The 20,308-nt window shown below is 42.3% G+C and overlaps 1 protein-coding gene across 3 annotated transcripts in view; it reads left to right on the top strand.

Moving 5' to 3' along the window:
- Positions 1-20,308, top strand: part of BRD1 (bromodomain containing 1) — a 73,118-nt gene that overhangs the window by 10,380 nt on the left and 42,430 nt on the right. For all 3 annotated transcript variants that reach the window (XM_053251912.1, XM_053251913.1, XM_053251911.1), the window contains exons 2-3: positions 6,789-8,166; positions 19,346-19,502. In XM_053251912.1, the coding sequence (XP_053107887.1) occupies positions 6,803-8,166; positions 19,346-19,502 (1,521 nt within the window). In that variant the 5' untranslated portion in view covers positions 6,789-6,802. The remainder of the gene's footprint in view (positions 1-6,788; positions 8,167-19,345; positions 19,503-20,308) is intronic.

Raw genomic sequence — 20,308 nt, 5'->3', positions numbered from 1 at the left:
TGAATGCTTGTCTTAAGCATCAAGCTTTTCTTTCTGACCATGTTCTAGACATGGAAGTTCTTCATTTTTTCTGAACTAGTTTTTGCACAGCTGCTCTATTTGTTTCCATTATAGAGATTGGCATGATCCCAGGGTAAGAGTCTGAGGGCACATGATACAGCTTCTTTGCTGAAGCAAGGCTGGTTTAAGTATAATCCATGCCTGGAGGTGAGACTGTTTGGGAATCCCATACATGCTGCCTTGAGTTTCACTTTGGAAGAAATTTAAATATGTATATATAGCATTTATCTATATTTATTTTCTGTAGAAGCTTACCTTTTCATGGAAAAATATAGGTTGATTATTTTCTTATTGTGTTCTGTTGTAACTGTGTAAAGAGAACTGTTTTAGTTTCATTTTCAAATCTTTGTTACTTAAGGCAGAATAAAAGAGTAATGTTTGCCAAAATGATAAACTTTGTTAGTAATATATATTGAAGGCAGACTGGTCCACTAGATAGAAAGATGAGCTTGGATCCTGGAGGTTTGAATTCGAAGGGTATTTGTTTTGTTGCATCTGGAGGGATGCTGTTCTGGAGTTGGATAGGGCCAGTTGTCCTCCTAATGGCGCAAAGAGGTACCTTTTAAAAGTGGTGATTCTCTCTGTTCAGCAGGGGGAGAGCAACTGGCCCTATCCAACCACAGCATCCCTCCGGTGGCTGTTTCTGGTGTCTATTTTGATGTTTCTTTTTAGATTATGAACCCTTTGAGGAAAGGGATCCTTCTTTATTTATCTGTCTGTATAAGCTGCTTTGGGAGGTTGTGTCGAAAAGCGATATATAAATGTTTGTCATATTCACATTTTGTTGTATTGTGGATGCATTATTCCAGGTTCTCAGGACCAGGTTTGCAGTCTGAGGGCGCTCATCGGTCCAGCACTGTTGCTAGAGGCTCAAGTGACCTCTGTGGCTTGGAGTGCTTTTTATCATCTTTGACTGATACTCCAACTGCAACCTTGGCTGGAGATAGCTTGGCCACAGTTATCCATGCTCTGATAATCTCCCACTTAAATTTCTGCAATGTATTGGGGCTATCTTTGGAAACAGTAGGTGATGCAAGTGGCTACTAAGGAGAGGGCCTTTTCAGTGCTGGCAGCCCATTTATGGACTAGACTCCCCAGTGATTTGCCTGGTGCCATCACTTTGTTCTTCTAGACTCCAGGTGAAATTATTTCTGTTCATTCAGGCTTTTAAAAATTGATTAAAAAATTCTTTTTCGAAAATGTTTTGTATTGTATTTTGTGTTGTGACTTGTCATGTTTTATGTGTTTCTATTGGATATTTTTTAAACTTGGTGTTATGAGCCACCCAGAGAACAACTTGTAATGGGGCAGCAAACACATAAAGTTTATTATGTTGATTAATTTCCCATCTGGAAAATGAGAGCAGCATGGCCTAATGTACAGGGTTTTGTGAGAGATAGTGCAAAGTATTTGTTTCTCTTAATCTATTACCTAAGTAGTAGTTGTGCAGATATTTTTATATGTACACACACTTTTTATTTCTAGTTTCATTATTTTTCAAGAAGTATATTCCAGTTTCTCTTAGAAAAGGTTCCATCAAACAGCCAGCAACAGAGGTCTAGTTCTGAACCAGTAAACAGCCATCATCATTAATTTCAAGCTATCAGTGCAGGTCCAGTCACTATTTTGTAACTGTATGGATGTTGATGCTGGTAAACCCTAAATTTAGAAGTGTTGGTTGTGCAATTGATGAATTAGTTCAAGACACTACTTGCTGGATATGTATGCAGTTCCTATTAAAATGTGGGAAACTTGCTTTCAAATATTTACCACCACCTTTTTTTAAGCTAGTTATTCCTGGAAAACTGCCAGTGTAGACTGAAAAGGAGGTGTCTTCATGCTAAATAAACTGGATTAGTGGAAGAACAGTAATTGGGGGAGCACATTAGCTGAAATAGTTCAAAAAGAATAGGTGTTATCCATAGACATGTGTAAAGTTTTTGCAATGCAGAGGGTTGTGTTAGGTGTTGCTTGCTCCCCGCCCCACCCCCCCCATTGCATTGGACAGTTACCTTATTATCTTCTCATAAACAGCTGCAGTTCGTGCAAGAGAAGCTCATTGAGGCTGATGGTTGCTGTCCAGAAGTCTTTTCTCCAGAGAGAGGGGCAGCTGTCTTATGTTACATTTGTTACTGCTTCATGTTTTGCACAACTTTCAAAAGCAAGTAATACTCCAAAGTGAACTTCTGATAAATTACTTTCTAATTGTTTTGTGTTGTGTTCTCAAAACTACTTAGGAAAATTTATTTATTTATTTATTTATTTATTTATTTATTTATTGTTAAATTTATATACTGCCTTTCATTAAAGCAATTCCAAAGCGGTTTACAGCAAAAAAAAAAAATTTAAACACAAGATGGCAAAAAAGACACAATTAAAATATTAAGTGGGGGGGATATTAAACAAATCTGATTAAAAAATTAAAACAAAAAGCATAAAAGCAGTAAAGATTATAAAGAGCAGCAGCAGAGAATCAAATAAATGCCTGGGCAAAAAGCCAAGATTATACATTTTTTCTAAAAGCTGTGATGGAAACTGAGGAGCAAATAGCCACCGGGAGAGCATTCCAGAGTCTGGGGACAGCAACAGAGAAGGCCCTGTCCCGCGTGCACGACAACTAAGCCTCCCTCATTGTCGGCACCCGGAGCAGAGCCCTCTCAGATGATCTTGTCAAGCGGGCAGCAACCCTTGGGAGCAGGCGGTCCCTCAGGTATCCCGGGCCCAAACCGTTTAGGGCTTTAAAGATCAAAACCAGCACCTTGAATTGGACCCGGAAACAAACTGGTAGCCAGTGCAGCTCTTTCAAAATGGGTGTGATGTGCTCCCACCGGGCAGCTCCGGGTAAAACCCTAGCTGCCGCATTTTGCACTAGCTGCAGTTTCCAGATGTTCTTCAAGGGCAGCCCCACGTAGAGTGTGTTGCAGTAATCCAGCCTTGATGTGACTAGGCATGGGTAACTGTGGCCAGATCTGCCTTCTCGAGAAAGGGATGCAGCTGGCGCACTAGCCGAAGCCGTGCAAAGGCACCCCTGGCCACCACCTCCACCTGAGCTTCCAAAAGCAGAGCCGGGTCCAGTAATACCCCCCAAGCTGCATACTTGTTCCTTCAAGGGGAGTGCAACCCCATCCAGAACCGGTAAAATCTCCTCATCCTGATTGGCTCTCCTACTGACCAACATTGCCTCCGCCTTGTCTGCATTCAATTTCAGTTTATTAGCCCACATCCAACCCATCATGGTCTCCAGACCCCGATTCAGGACATCCACTGCCTCCTTCAGATCAGGTGACAAGGAGAGATAGAGCTGAGTGTCATCCGCATATTGCTGACAACTCAGTCCAAGTCTACGGATGACCTCTCCCAATGCTTTAATGTAGATGTTAAACAGCATGGGGGATAAGACCGAACCCTGTGGGTTTATTATTATTATTAAAATTATGGTAGTAGTATGCGCTTCATAAGCTGAGTAAATTATAAATGCAACAAGGGAATGAGTGACTTTTCTTTTTAAGCAGACCATGTGTACTATAGATGACTTAAACAGTGATTACCCATAATAATTTTAGTATGTTTTAAAATTTGACAGCTTGGTCCTTTCCTGGGTGGGTTCAGTGTCTCTGCACAGAAGGATGCCTATGCAATAAGTGAGTTTTATTGAGCTCCAAAAATTTAAACTTGTGCAACATTTTTTAATTATCTGCATCTGGGAGGAGGGTGTTTATGTTTATTGATGGCCTTGGGCCTGATCCAGCAGGGATGTTCTTATGTTCTTGAATTAGTGTATTGTACTTAAATATTTGGACTTATTAGGAAATTCCTCACCTTGTTGCAAGGCAGAGCCATCTAAATATAATTTGATGAATTGAGCCAAGCTGCTCAATGTGGGGAAAGGCACCAACAATCCACTTTTCCCAAGGGCAATCACAAAACCACCTGTATCTTAGCAACTGTCCCAGGTCTTCTCCGAAGGTTTTAAAGAAGTTTCTATGTATGTGAAAAAATATGCATTATTAAAGTGAAAATGAAACACATGGATTAATCTTAAGGAAGTTCCTATTCCAATAGGATACAAATAAAACCTGTTTTTGTACAGGTTTTTCAGTAACAACTCTAGTAAAAATGCATTAGTACAATTTTATTGTGTTAGTTGAACCCTGATCGTGGCTGTGGTGATTTCTATGAAGAAGTAATTCTTATTCCAATGGAAGTTCAGTAAACAAGTAATCAGTTTCAAATCAATTGTTGTTAAAAGTATCGTTTTGGGGGTGCTAGGAATATCTTCTCCTCAATACCTTGCAATTTATTTTAACAATTGGACAAGATAAAAATACATAGATAATAGCTGCATTTGGAGTCTCACCCTCCAAACAATATTTTGAAGGTGCGTTGTCCCACAACATCTGTTGGAAAAAAATCTGAATATTTAGTAATTCCCGTCACTTCCCTTCCCTCTCTAGTACACTCTGGATATAGATTCTCAGCGATCACGGGTGTTGCTATTTTCTTGGTGTAAATGGTTTCTTACTTTCTGGTGCAGAAGACAAGGAAACTCATCTATAAAATACTGCACTGTAATATAAGCCTGAAATATAAAGAACTCCTTTTAAGTGAACTACTAGATCTATAAATTCAGCATTGAATTTCTTTTTGAAAGTTGCACTTTTTAAAATTCTCATAATAGGTTCCACATTTTGATGTCTATTTTTTGGTTAATATGGAAAACCATGAAATTCTGCCTGTTCTTTCTGTCATGTGGAGTGAAAGAGAAACAGTTCTGTGAAGTATTTGAGAGTTACTTTGTTGCAGAAATTCCCTTCTGGAGACAAGCATCTGATGCTCAGCTTTAATTGTTGAGAGATGTGTTTGTGGTAGAAAATTTTCTTAAAATCATGTTTCTACCTGTTGTGGTTTAAAACAGCAGTTATGGCTCAGGCATCACCTGCTGGATCTTTGTCTTGTATAGTTAACTGTCTCTTTCTCATGGCCTCTCATATGTCCCAGTTTCTACCTCTTAATTCTCTGTGTATGTATTCTCTGCCACTATTTTGCTCCTTCCCCTGAATTTCAAGCTCTGATAAAACTTTTCCAGTGTTTAGTATAAAGCAAGTAAAGAGCATGAATTCTCAAGCTGCCTTGGTTTTCATGGGTGTATCTAAAAGGAAGCCACCTAATAGTGCAGCAGGGAAATGGCTTAACTACCAAGCCAGAGGTTGCTGGTTCGAATTGCTGCTGGTATGTTTTCCAGACTATGGGAAACACCTATATCAGGCAGCAGCGATATAGGAAGATGCTGAAAGGCATCAACCCATACTGTGTGGGAGCAGGCAATGGCAAACTTCTCCTGTATTCTATCAAAGAATACCACAGGGCTCTGTGCACGCCAGGAGTCGAAATCAACTCGACGACACACTTTTATCTAAAAGCCTGCATGCAATACTCTGCAAATGCACTGGGGCTTTTCTGCCTTCAATTCTCACTGCAGGCCATCATCCCCTACATACCCCACCCACGAAGCTGCTTCTGAGGTCAGTGGAATGGGGACACGATGTGAAGAAATGCCATTGGAAAGCAACATTAGCAATCCCTGTTCCTCCAGCCAATGAGCAGAAGTACTTTCTGCTTATATTTCTTTGGTTTATATTTCTTTTATAACATAGCTGTCCTAGTTATCCTAAAGTGTAGTGCACCTGTGAATGCTGAATATTTGTTGGAACGTGCACTAAAGCGGTCATGTTTCAAAAAATCTGTAGTGAAAATGATGGATGTGACATTAATTAGGAAATAACATAGGTTCGGAGTCATTAACCTCTCATTATGAAAACAAATACATAATTATGGCCCACATTTATTTGGAAGATTGGTTCAGATGTTATGGCGTATATATGCAGAATTGAATATGCACAGATAAATACTTTCTGGTAAATTTGATTTGACTGCTTTCTTCCCACTTTCTGTCATAAACTTGTTGGTATCCTATTTTATGAAAAAAGGGTGACTGCTTATCCGTTAATGCAAATTTCCCCCCACTTATTTTTCATGTCCTAGGAGGATAAATGTGTAGGTGTAGTGAGTGGGCATAGAAAGGATTCATGACCACCTGTTCTAGCTTTTAGTGAACATCTTACATTATGATCAAGTGCAGTTAGTCTTCTTTTCTTCCATTTAAACTTAAGCAATGTATATTATACATGTGGGCAGTTCAGAAGTGAGAAATTACTATTTAATTTTAAGAGATTATTTTGAAGACTTACAAGAGACTGATGTTGAATAACTGTTCATCTACATTATTATTTTGAAACTCAATGATGCAGATAATTTCAGGATACTAGATGTTGTCTGCAGGAGTCCTTAGTCTGGAGTAAAGATCCCTGTTCCAGACTAAGGTCAGCTGTGAATGCTAGCTTCTTAACGCTGAAGAGATATGAAACTTGACACCATGATCTCTTTTCCATCAGTAATGATGATATTTTTGTCACACTATCTACACAGGTCTTTTTCTTAATGAAAGAACAAACATTTCTGTGGAGACTCTCTCTCTCTCTCTCTCTCTCTCTCTCTGAAATGGATGGAATTTTTAATATGACTTTACTAAAGGAAATCCTATTAAAATGCATGAGACTTGATTTTCAGGGGTGAAAGCACTTAGATTATAAAACAGGGATGTGTTTTCCTCCTTGGTTTCTTGTTTTAAAAGATAAGATTTCATTGTACATGTTTGGTTCTAATTTTAGGTAATCAGTACCAAATGAGGAGGAAAGGAAGATGTCATCGAGTATCTTCATCAAGGCACTCTTCGTCTCCATGCAGTATTAAACACTCCCCTACTAGAGAAACCTTGACCTATGCCCAAGCTCAGAGGATGGTAGAAATCGAAATTGAAGGTCGCGTGCATAGGATCAGTATCTTTGAACCCTTGGAGATTATATTGGAAGATGATCTTACAGCCCAAGAATTGAGTGAATGCAACAGCAATAAAGAAAATAGTGAGAGGCCACCAGTCTTTCTGAGAAACAAGCGTCATAGAAACAACAAAGTTAAAAAGAAAAATGAAGCTCTTCCAAGTGCACATGGCATCACATCTACAGCAAATACTCTTCCAGAACCCAAAGTGCATATTGTTGAGTACAGTCCACCTTCTGCTCCTCGGAGGCCTCCAGCTTATTATAAATTCATTGAGAAGTCCCCAGAAGAACTTGATAACGAAGTGGAGTATGACATGGATGAAGAGGATTATGCGTGGTTAGAAATAATAAATGAGAAGCGAAAAAGTGATGGAGTCTCAGTTGTATCGCAGAATATGTTTGAATTTCTTATGGATCGTTTTGAAAAAGAGTCTTACTGTGAGACTCAAAAGCAGGGTGATCATCAATCTTTAATTGATGAGGATGCAGTTTGTTGTATTTGCATGGATGGAGAGTGTCAGAACAGCAATGTAATTCTTTTTTGTGATATGTGTAACTTAGCAGTGCATCAGGAGTGTTATGGGGTGCCATATATACCCGAGGGCCAATGGCTCTGCAGACAGTGTCTTCAGTCTCGTTCACGGCCTGTAGACTGTGTATTGTGCCCAAACAAAGGAGGTGCCTTTAAAAAGACTGATGATGATCGGTGGGGACATGTTGTATGTGCTCTCTGGATTCCAGAAGTTGGATTTGCCAATACAGTTTTTATTGAGCCAATAGATGGAGTCAAGAATATTCCCCCTGCCCGATGGAAGTTAACATGCTACCTCTGTAAACAGAAAGGTGTTGGTGCCTGTATTCAGTGCCACAAAGCAAATTGCTATACTGCATTCCATGTAACATGTGCTCAAAAGGCTGGTTTGTATATGAAAATGGAACCAGTGAAAGAATTAACTGGCAGTGGCACAACATTCTCAGTTAAAAAAACAGCTTATTGTGATGTACATACACCACCAGGCTCTATCCGGAGACCACTGAATATTTATGGAGAAGCTGAAATGAAAAATGGCCTCTATAGGAAAGAGGGCTCTGCAAAAACAAGATCTAAATCGAAAGTCAGAAAAAAGGCTAAAAAGTCAAAGAAAACAGTGGCTGAACCCTGTACAGTTCTGCCTGCGGTATCTGCTCCATGTATCCCTCCTCAGAGGTAAGAATATCGTTACAGACAAATACTTAAACATATATTTACTTTATTTTAGTCTCCTGTATTGGGGATTCTTAACCTTTTTACATATGACACACATACACCCTGACCCACACCTTATTTATACAATATATGGATAATATATATGCTCTGCTGTCTTGTCCACAGTGTTGGTATAATTAAAATTAAAGAAAAGTAAAGTAAGTACCATATTTGATTATAAATGGTGTTTTTGTTGACAGAATTACTATTCTTAGTGGAGGAACATTATGGAGGGAGAGTGTAAATGGGATTCTCTTTATTGCCTCTACAAATAGCATACACAGAACAGAATTTTTCCTGGGACAAATGTTTAATTAAGTAACTCTACCTCTGAATATCCTAGTCTAGGCACCATGGTTACATTTTTTTAGGTGCCACATCTCCTGATGCCTGGGATCTGTTAAGCTCTAGGTTATTGGTAGAGGAGGAAAGCTTTGCAAGAACATTATAGCAATCTTCTTAGGTTCATGTATCTTAATACTTCTGAAGCATTATACTGTTATACTGAAAATATCTGTAGAAGAAATAGGATAGCTTTCACAATCAGTATTGGACCTACAAGTTGGTTTGAATACATGCACATTTAAAGGAAAAGCTATACATGATACTTAGCTCCAGCTTCAGCAAACAGCTTAGTATCATTAGTCAAGAATTGTTTTCTTTCATGACGTTCTTTATTTTTCAGTGAGTACTTGTAAGTAGTGAGGTCTTGGGCTTGTGAGGGTGGGGCTCACTAGTGTGTGGCAGGATGCTTTGCAGAACAGCTTTTTATTGCATCTTGAATATGATTTCTACCTCAAGACATACAGTGTTCTGTTGTAAACCTCCCAGAGACTTGCGTTTTGGGCAGTATACAAATGTGTTAAATAAATAAAATTAACCAACTTCCTATTTACATTTAAATAACTTGCCAGTACTTGTTAGCTTTATTTTTTAAAAAATAATTGACCAATAGCTTTCCTGGCCATAGATGCTTATTTGCAGTAGTTACCTTTCTCTTACTTGAATATACTGCTTGTTTAGAATATTTTTATATAGCTTTTCAACAAAAACTTGTCAAGTTGGCTTGCAGAGATAACTTGGGCTAACAAAACTGCTTAATTCGAACATTTCCAATCCAATTTAATAGGCAGTCTTCCTTGAATAGGATGTATTTTGTGTCTTGTAGCCATCTAGCATCGGGCAGATGGTATCAGTAACTCATTGTTCTCAGACCTCTCAGGGGGAATTGATGGGAGAACAGTGATGTATAAAGTCCTCTTCTGCTTCTTTTGCCTTGCTAGGCCTGCAGTGGCTATAGGAGAATAGCTCCCCCTGCCAAGTATGTTACTTAGTGCAAGACCTGGATAATGCTAGATGTCGGTGTCTAAAGGAGCAGAGGTTTCTCCTCGTTTGGACAGATATCAATTTACATTTTAATATTCAGGTAAAATGGGAAATGGCCTTAGCATTGTCTGTATCTTGGTCTAGCAAGAGATTGGGAACTGTTGAGCCAGCACAAGGCTGGTGTCAACTGAAGATGCTATATTGTCAGCAGCAGCTCTTCCGCTTCCTGGATCTTCAGGTGAGCCCTGCTCTAGAGAAGGTTTCTGAGCTGACCCCTGCTCTTGAGTAGGCCCATCAGAAAGAAAGACCTGAGTAGCCAGGCAAGCACTCTACCTTCAGAGCTGGAGCTCGGCCTGCACAGTGTTGCTTCCACTCCTTGGGACTTGAGGACAATGGAAGAGGTTGAATAGCCTTGCTGGTATCCCCAGAGCTCCAGGGCTTCTCTGAGGAGATGACTATAAAGAAACCACATGGCAAGCTCTGGTTGCACTGCATCTGTTCACTCTAAAGGCTGTTCAGAACTAAAGGCGTTGGTGCTGAGGATCTTGATTCGGGCATGCTCATCCTTTTCTGAGAAGGTCGTCTCCATACCTCTTCATGGTATTTAAATTACAATTAAAAATTGGCTGTTGCATTCTGGTATTCTTCTCATAAAGAAGCTTTTATTTTTCTAAGCTGTTCATAGTTCCACAAGTGTGGAGATAAGAATTTGTCTGTGAAGAAAAATACTTCTGCTTGTAAGTAGTTAACTCTGAAAGCCCATCCTTACAAGTTTCTGTTATAAATATCTACTTGCAATATTTGTTTTATATCCATATCTTACCTGATATCAAGTAGTGTTTAATATTTCCCTGTTTTAGTGCCTTTTAATGCCATACTGGTGGGGATGCCTGCTTGACACAGCATCCTACAGGATTCAGTCTTGTTACCTGTGCTTTCCCTCATCTACATGAAACCACTTGGGGAGGTAATCTGGGGCATTGGTGTTTGGTGATGCAGTAACACCATCTACCATATTTACCTGAACTCAAGATTAGATTCTCCCCCCTGCCCCACGCTTTGCTGTTAGAAAATCCTGTGGGTAGAGGGTCGTCTTTAACTTAGAGTCATCTTCAATATGGGTAAGTGTGTGTACATCACGCGCACACAGACACACACGCCATATTTAACCGAATTGAAGATGACTCTGAATTTAAGACTACCCACTTAAAAAGTGAAGGTTAAATATAGGTTATACCTGTATTTACTTGAAAAGAAGAGGGGTCTGTGTTTAAGACAACCTTCTGATTTCTGATCTCAAAAAACCTAGTCTTGGATTCAGGTCAATAAAGTATTGGTTCCATCCCTAGCTGGAGATACTCTGAACTGGTATTTGAAGGCTGTGTTGGCTGCTAAACACAATTTTAAGATGTTTTAAGAAAATGTCATTTTGGGCTTCAGAACACTTTCTATAAATAAAAATTCTAGATAACTTTAGTATTACTTAAGGTTTCTATCCTGTCTCTGAACGCAACACTCTCCAAGCAGCATTGAAATGGAAATTCCAAGTTGTTGTTAAACATTTCCTTTAACAGACTTATTTTTATTTTTATTTATTTATTTTTACATTTCTATACCGCCTTTCGTTAAAAGAAAACCCCAAGGCGGTTTACAAAAATTAAAACATACAATACAAGCAATAAAAACACCAAGCAATAAAAACACCAAGCTAAAAACATATCAAACAAGCATAAAAAACAAGACAACAGATAAAAACACACAGAAGCAGCAGTAAAAACGATTATGTAAAAGCCTGGGTAAAAAGCCAAGTCTTTAAAAGCTTTCTAAAAGCCGTGATGGAGTCTGAGGAACGAATGGCCACTGGGAGAGCATTCCAGAGTCTAGGAGCAGCAACAGAGAAGGCCCTGTCCCGAGTGCACGACAGCCGGTCCTCCCTCATTGTTGGCACCCGGAGCAGGGCCCCCTCAGATGTCCTCGTCAAGCGGGCAGCAACCCTTGGGAGCAGGCGGTCCCTCAAATACCCTGGGCCCAAACTGTTTAGGGCTTTAAAGGTCAAAACCAGCACCTTGAATTGGACCCGGAAACGAACCGGCAGCCAGTGCAGCTCTTTCAAAATGGGGGTGATATGTTCCCAACGGGCAGTTCCGGATAAAACTCTCGCTGCCGCGTTTTGCACTAGCTGCAGTTTCCGGATATTCTTCAAGGGCAGCCCCACGTAGAGTGCGTTACAGTAATCCAGCCGTGACGTGACTAAGGCGTGGGTAACCGTGGCCAGATCTGCTTTCTCGAGAAAGGGACGCAGCTGGCGCACTAGCCGAAGCCGTGCAAAGGCACCCCTGGCCACCGCCTCCACCTGAACTTCCAAAAGCAGAGCCGGGTCCAGTAGTACCCCCAAGCTGCTTATACACTTACTTATACACATAAGTATACTTACTTATACACATGTACACTGCCCGTGTGTGTATATGTGCTTTTAGACTGTGCTGGGGGGAATTGGCTTGAAAACCAAACTTTCAACTGATAGATAGCAAAAGATCGCAGTTGGGACACCAGCAAACGCCAACATCCCCAGAGGAGCGACAGACTCTGAGACAAGACTTTTGAAACAAATAATAATGCAAATTATAATGCAAAACATGGTATTTGACAACCTTGGCTAGTATAAGGAGTGAAGGCAGCTCCCAGGGACTAGATAAGGAGGGAGGGAGGAGTGTGGGCAGAAACAGAAGCAGCAGGGGTAGAGGGATTGAAGAGTGAATGAGTGTGAAGAAGCAAGTGCAGATATCGGTCTGCTATTTCATGTGTGATGCCATAAGGGAGAAGTTCCTAGCCCTGGGTTCTTTCCGAGGTTTTGCCAAAGGAAAGCAAGAAAAAACAGCTGAGTCCTGGCATGACACCCAGATTTTATGGTGCAGGGTGTGCCCACAACTTAGTGAACAAAGCACTGGAGTTGTCAGGCAGTCAGATGCAGCCGTTAGCTTAACTAAGCCCAGATAGAGAATAACCCAGCCTTAAAGGCTTCTATAGAGCTTCCACTGGGGATCTCGGGTTCTGCTTCAGGAGTCTAGTGGGTTTTCAGGTAGCCATGCACAGGCATAATCCTGTGACAAGCCACACAAAAAGATCTAAAGGGTCAGGGTTACAAGAATTTCCTGGGCAGTGCAGAGCAGATTTTTTGGTGCAGCTGACCTATGCAAGGAGTGCTTCAGGTTAGAAGGGGGAAAGGTGTGGATGTAGAATCAGGTACCCTGCTTGGGTGGGTTTCCTGAAACAGTTGCTGGCATCTTCTACTCCCACAGCAATAGCTAGCAGCAATGTCCCCTTCAGCAACGACGATCGTAAGAGTCGGGAACAGAAAGATCAACGGTTAACCAGGGGAGACAGAACCTTTTGTATGTTCTCTTCCACTGCAGAATCCCAAAGGCAGGAAAAACGTAAGCTTTTAAATGGACAAAGGAGACGGGTCCAAGAAAGCTGTGAGTGTGGCTGTGTCTATTCAGACATGGTGTCCAGTCTGTATGACAGGTTCCCAGACCAGTTCTTGATTGCATTCTGAGATGTCTGGATAGGCTAAAGGCTACTCCACCCTTATGTTTTCATACTTATTTGTCAGGAGCTCGGGCTTGCTCAAAGATGTATAAGATTTGGTGGGAGTGCCTCCCTACTTGATAAGTGGCTTCCCCACCTGTCTGGTTTCTACTTGGATAACTCTGCTTGATCCAAGTAGAGGCCAGCTTCCTCTATAGCACCGAGGGCCATCTATGCTGAACTTCCCAGTTGTGAGGGAGGTTGTCTGCTAACATCTGTATAGGCAACCCATCTTCCAGCAGGGTGAGTTGATTTGAATCAAGGTAAATTATCAACAGTTTTAAAGTAAGATGTAATATAACCAGAATAAAAAAGACTAATTTAAATAATGTTTTTAAAATTAACAACAACAAAACCGCCTCAGTTTATTTGGATAAATAAAATTTTGTACTACTAATAGTCTGCTGTCATAAAAACATATTGATTTAATGTGGCTTTACTCTGACAACCAAACTTGTATCATTGTTACACTGTTTACATTTTCCACATTTTCTCTTTTGCCCAGCAAATTGATTTCTTCAAAACATTGTCAAATAGGGGCTGACATCGAGATTAACATTGTGCATGCCAAATACCATTTCATTGCCCAATGGAGGAGGGATCAGTTTTGCCAATTGTTGGGGTGAGGCCTAGAGATGTGATGAACCAATTTTATTTTGTGATTCGATTCAAACTCTAATCAAATAGCAAAATACTCTGATACTCAAAATACTCTAATTTGACAAATCAATTTGAATTGATTTGGCCATAGGGAACAATGGGGACCTTGAATGGATAGGGCCTAAGGACACCAAAGTGGGTTGGGTGGTATGGTGTGATGGGTGCTAACTACCATCCAACCCACACACAAAAAAAAGGGCAAGCGCCCAAATGTTTTTTTTTAAAAATACTACTCCCCCCAAAAAACCACATAGGATTCTATGGGGTTTTTGGGGGGTGAGGATTAAAAATGTTCTAAAAATAACCTGCTTGCCCATTTCTTTCATAGGCTGGGTGGTAGGTAACACCCATCACACCATACCACCCAACCCACTTTGATATACTTAGGACCTACAATGGGGTGATTCAAGTTCCCCATTTTTCCCTATGACTGAAACAAGCAGAGTGCACAAACCTTGCAAAACTGCATTGAAAAATACTGCAGAACAGAAGCACATAATCCCTTGTTGCCAAACACACAGTCCAAAAATGCCCCCCCCCAAAAAAAAACCAAATCACTGACCCTAACCACTGCTAGCCACAGTGCCTGTGTTGTACTAACATCATTGGTACAAGTTGATCTAACACAATCATGACTTCTTACTTCAGCATTGCAACAGCTGCCACAGCAGCACCCTTAACAGCCAGCAAGCATAGCTATAATCTCAACTAGAATGTCTTCAGCCACACTTGTGACTGAGTACACCTTGCATTGCAGAGCAGACCAGAGCAGTGTGTGAATCACAAGTTAAGTCTCAAGGCCAGACGAAAGCTCAACAGTAATCACTAAGAAATATTACACACTGCCACTTTCCATTGCTCGCCACAGCACCATCTCACAAACAGACCAAACCGTGATTCAAGGATTGCAGGCACCCAAGTTCTGCCTTAGTCAATCTGAGATCCAGTAAACCAGTTAATTAACAGCTCTTTAATTAACAAATAATTAAAAATAGATAATTAACAGTGCTGAGAAAACCAGAAAATTAAACCCACCCTTCCCTCCTGTCTGCATGGTACAGAGAGACAAGAGAACAGATCAGTCATGGCCTGATTGACCAATGGACTGACAAGAAACACAACTTATATTCTTACCATGAGAAGAAGTCTTGTTTCTTCTCTTCTCCAATGAACATACCTGCCTACCTGCCTGGATAACACCATAGCCTCAGATTGGTGCAGGGCCCTGACTCAGCCTGACACATGGGTCAGGGTACCAATCTGTTGTCTCATTTTCTACCATGGTGTGCATGTTTGAGTTTGTCAGCAGCACTAACAGGCAGACTATGATGCATCTGGGTTTGGGGTTGGCTGGGGTGGGTGAAGTGCAGGTGGTGTTGCAGTGGGTGGGGGTGACTAATCCTTCATGACCAGCTTGGGATAGCCTAGCAGGAAGAGGTTGGCCATCAGGAAGACCAGCTGCTCCACCGTGTCAGCATCCACGCATGTGTGATGGTGTGTCACCACACCCCTGGCCGTGGAGAACACCCTTTCACTCTGGATGCTGCTTGGCAGGCATGAGAAGAACCATCTGAAGACTGGCGCCTCCTCGTAGTTGTGCCCAGTTCCCCCCTCTGCTTGCTAAACTTATGCAACAAGGAGGTCCCTCCACCTGGCAGCTCTTCAGGTGACTACTTTGCTCTTCATCCTTTGGTCACATAGGCAGGACAAAACATGCAGCCAATGCATGTATGTGCTGAACTGATCCACCACTCCAGTCCTTGGCCAATCTGCCAAGGTGATTGCTTCCTCAGCAGTCAGCATGCTGTGAGCCGTGGGCAAAGCCTGGCTCAGCATTGCTGTCTTGGCACTCAAGCTGTTTGTTGCATCAAAGAATGGCTTGAGTGCCAAAATCACCTTGGAAAGCAGTGCCCAGTCCACTTCCAAGCCGTGCGTTCTTGCCATGCCAAGAACGGCTGCCTCTTGCTCCTGCAGGCACCTGTGCAAGAGAAGAGTGGAGTTCCACCAGTTTGAAACATCCTGAGGGATCAGGTAGGCCCATCTCAAGCTGCTTTTCCTTGAGCATCCACCTGCCCTTTTCGCTCCAATGGAAGAAAGTTGCTATCCTGAGGCACCTCTCCACAAGAACAGTTGTGGCAGCAACAGTATGACGCCCAGAGCCTGCAGCGGGAAAGTCTCACCTGCCCGCAGCCCCAGAAGGGTCAAGTGCGTCTTGCATGACCAGGTTCAGCCATGGACACAAACTTACGGTGCTCAGCTGCCTTTGTGATGGTGGCAGCATTGTCAGTAACCATGAAACTTTGGCGAAGATTTGGCTGCCTGGACAACCATCTCCCCATCTGGCAATCCATGGTCTGTTTATGCTATGTGTGCCACACACAGCGCTATCTATAGCACTGTAGTGCACAAAAAGCATTAAAAAATCAACCCCCCCTCCACTCCCCAAATAAAGAAGCAGGCTTTATTTGGGGATGTGTGTGCTTTTTTAGGGGACCAAGCACCCATGGGGCAAGTCAAAGGGAAAGGAAGAAAGGGCAGGGGATTGCTGTGGCCACTCTAACCCCAACTCACCTTTCCTGTCCTAATAGTATCTAATCCCTCCCTTCCCCAAACTATCTTAAAGAACTCTATAACCTGACCAAGGTGGTGGAAGAGTCTCACCTGGCATCTTCTTTCAGGGGTTTCCGATGTCGTCGGCTGGAATCTGTCAGGTGTTGCTCTTGGAGATACTCTTGGTCCAAGCAGACACCAGGTCTCAACAGCTTGGGGGTAGGCAGGTGGGCACCAGTCATGCACAACAAAACCCAAAACGGGAAATGGACAGGACAAACGAGCCTACAAAACCCAAAAATGAATTCATCAGGCAGGCACACAGACAGCAGCAAATGTGCAGCTTAGGGCTGCAAAAGAAAGAGAAAAAATAAAACACCTCAGTTATTAAAGCCGCTTGGGGACTGACTACAAACAAGAATAAAAAATTAAGCAGCTCCCAGTTAAAGCAACTGGGGGCTGCTGGTAAAAATGTTTAAAAATAGAAAAAGTAAAAGCAGCTGGCATTGCAAATTAAAAGGGTTTAAACAATAGATAAGTGCTCTGTCTTTCTTTCCATTCACTGAGCTGGGCCAGGAAGGCACAGGCAGTCACCATCAGTCTCTGCTCTCAGTGCTGGTGCAGCAGCAGCAGCAGCAGTCTCTCTCTGATCCTTCTCCCCTGAAATGCAAATGGCGCTCTGCCTCCAAGCAGCCTCTTAAATACATTTTGAAAATCCTCCTTTGGCCTCCTGCCCCCAGCTAATGGGGGCACAGTTGCCCCTGACACTAGATTTGAATATTAAGTCAACCAAGAAACAAAGAGATCTAAAGCCAATCTTACACAAGCACCAATAAACCAATTAGCAAGGGTAAAAACACTCCTCCAAAATAGTGCTCATCACTCGAATCTGTTCAAGCTCAAATTGGGGTGATTTTATTTGAGTTTGAATCACTCAAATCATCCAGATTTTGAGCTTGGATCAATTTGCACATTGCTAGTGAAGCCCATCATTGATGGGACAAAGTCATTTTGCATAGTTCATACTGCTAAGAAAGTTCAAGAAATGAAATCTAGGAATCATTCTAATATTAAGGGGATAGCATTCGCAGAAACTGCAATATTAGAGTCCCTGACCTAACTCAAAAAGTAGGGTTAGGTTCCTTAGCTAAACAATCCACTCACATGCTGAAAATGGATGGAGCAGCATATGCAGGGAGAGTGGTATTTAAACTTTAAAGCTCCCTGTGCATCAGCTGGGAAGCATGAGGGCGTGTACAGTTTTAAATAGAAGCAGTGGGACAGACTGGCACTGGCCTGGGCAGTGCCAGAGGGGGTGAGTGGGAAATGGGCGGTGGGGCGAAGCCCCCATGCCTGTTGCAGCCTGAGACGAGAGGGAAACGGGTGGCGGGGTGCGGTCCTGGCGCCCGTTGGAGGCTGGGGCGAGAGAGAAACGGGCGACGGGGCTTTGCGCCCAGGAGCAGGAACGGCTGGAGGGATCCTTTTTGCCCGCCTGCCGCGGCTCTGTCCAGGTGGCGGGGGAGGGAGAGGAATGGAAGGGGCAGGGCAAGAGAGCCTGGGGCTGGAGAGAGGAGAGACCGGACAGGAGGAAGAGGGAGGGGGAAACAGCCGGCCCCAAGGAGCGCACAGATGCTCTGTGCGGGGTCGGCTAGTAGTCATAATAATATATTCAGGCTACTTTAAAAAACAAACAAACTCACACAACAACCAAAAAATTATTTAAACCTGCCCCATGTGTATTCCAGTGTAAAATGTAGTGCATTCAGCTAATGTAAGTGGCAGGATTGTTTGTGCAAAATTTGGGCAGTATTACTTTATTTCACACAAACAAATACTTCATAATATGTAATAGCTGTTATAAATTTTCATAAAAATGAATTGTAAATGTCATTTATCTAAAGATTTCAAATTTATCTCTTCAGATCCTTAATCTGAGCTATTTCTTTAATGATCTTGTTTTACCAAGTAACTGTGAAACAAGGGGTACCCCTACTGATAGCTGAAGTGCTCCTGAAGCCCTTCTACCTCTCTACACTGCAGAGGGGTGCGTGTCTGTGTGTGTATATGTATGCACACACGTGTACACGTACTTGCACATGTCTGCACATGCATGTGTGTACATGCACACACACCAAAAACTATCTCATTGGGGTACTTAAATGGAAGGTTTGCAACAGAAGGGGTACACTTGTTTTAAAAACATATTGGGAACCCATGATCTGTATACTTAGTCATTTGGATCCAGGCTGATATAATACTCTGAATAGTTTCCTGTGAATTGTTGCTTTGTATCAGCAAACTGCCCCCTCCCACTGCCCCATGTTGTTTGCCAAAGCTCTTTTGAAAGTGATGGCTGTTTCAAAAACAGTGTTTGATGTTGTGCAAAGAAAAAAGGTAAAACATTCTATTTGGTATGCCCATGCCCAAAGTAACTCTTTGAATACCAGCCCATGTCAGTTAGTCAACATTTCAGAATACAGACAGCCCTTGAATATTGTTGAGGTTGTGTTTTCCATTAGCACTGCAAATGCCATAACCATGATAATTGAAACCTTGCGCCTATGGGAATAATGGGGTTAGGTACTTCAGTACATGAAAAAGTGCTAAAATGAGGGAAAGGGGAGGGGCAGAAATAAGAGTACAACACTGTACCTTAGCCTCTCTAGCTTCTTCAGTAACTGCCCCCAAACCCTCCAAGATCCACCAAAAATCCTCCTAATTCTGGAGGAAGTCCAAACATGGCTTTATGCTGCCTCCAGAAGTTCCTCCAAGCTGGAAATGCAACCATATGTTTGAAATGCTCATTCAGGAACTGTGAATGGCCTAAATTCACCCCCACAATAATGGAAATCAGGTCTATGTAGCTGAACTGTGAATAGAGAACCTGTGATAATCAAGGGTCCTCTATTTATTTGGAACGAGAAACCAGTTATTGGTTCTTTTAACATTCAAAATGAAATGCTGCAAACAACAACAATCAACAACCATCTGACTTTTCTCCTTTTCCATATTTTAGATTAAATAAAATTATGAATCAGGTAGCCATCCAGCGGAAGAAGCAGTTTGTTGAAAGAGTGCATAGTTACTGGTTACTCAAAAGGTTGTCCAGAAATGGTGTTCCTCTGTTGAGAAGACTGCAGTCCAGTTTGCAGTCGCAAAGAAACACGCAACAGGTAGGCATTAAAACCAAAAAAAGTGTACTTACACCACTCTTTATGTCTTGAGTTCATGATGTATGGAATAGAAAGCTAAGCTCAGTATAACTGCATGTGAACTAGAAATTAATATATGCTGAGGTTGGGGTGGGGTCAGTGAAAATCCTTGACTGATTTCAAGTTCTTCCACTTACTGAAGACAGCTTTGGAAACACCTATAACTTTAGGGTTTAGTTGGGACAAAGTGTTTTTGAAATGCATGCCAGTGGCTATTGCTAGGATATGCAGAGTAGAATAATCCTATATAATAAAAGGCTTCAGCGTGATCCCATGCGCCCGTGTCTTTTTCGGCTGTTCTGAGCATGCGCGGAGCGCATGCTCAGTACTGCCGAAAAAGATACGGCCGCCCAGACACAGGCAGCCAACTTTACCAAAATTTAAGGACAGACCGTGTTGATTGTAAGGGCAGACCAAAACGGCTCATTTAAATGGCTCCTCGGCCACCGCCGCCGAATGGCCGCCCGCCCTCCAAGCTGAAATTTGCACAAGAAACCCCAAGCCCCACGTTTAAGGGCCAAAAAGGCCCATGAAAATGCCCCCGCGGCTGCTGCCTCCAACCGCCCGCCCACCCAGCTGCCGAGACCTCCTTACCCATGCCAGATCTCTTCTGCCCGAGGCCACGTCCGTTAATCGATTGCATTAGCAATGTAGAGAAGGAGAGAGGAGCTCGCTTGCAGAGCTCCTCACTCCTTAAAGCCTCTTCCCATACTGGCGTTTTGGCCGCAAAGGACGCAATAGGCGCCCTTTGCGGCCAAAGCGCCAGT

This window comes from Hemicordylus capensis, chromosome 5 (assembly GCF_027244095.1).
Source record: "Hemicordylus capensis ecotype Gifberg chromosome 5, rHemCap1.1.pri, whole genome shotgun sequence".
Lineage (NCBI taxonomy): Eukaryota > Metazoa > Chordata > Lepidosauria > Squamata > Cordylidae > Hemicordylus > Hemicordylus capensis.
Note: the sequence above shows the minus strand (reverse complement) of the source record. Positions and strands in the feature narration are given on the sequence as shown.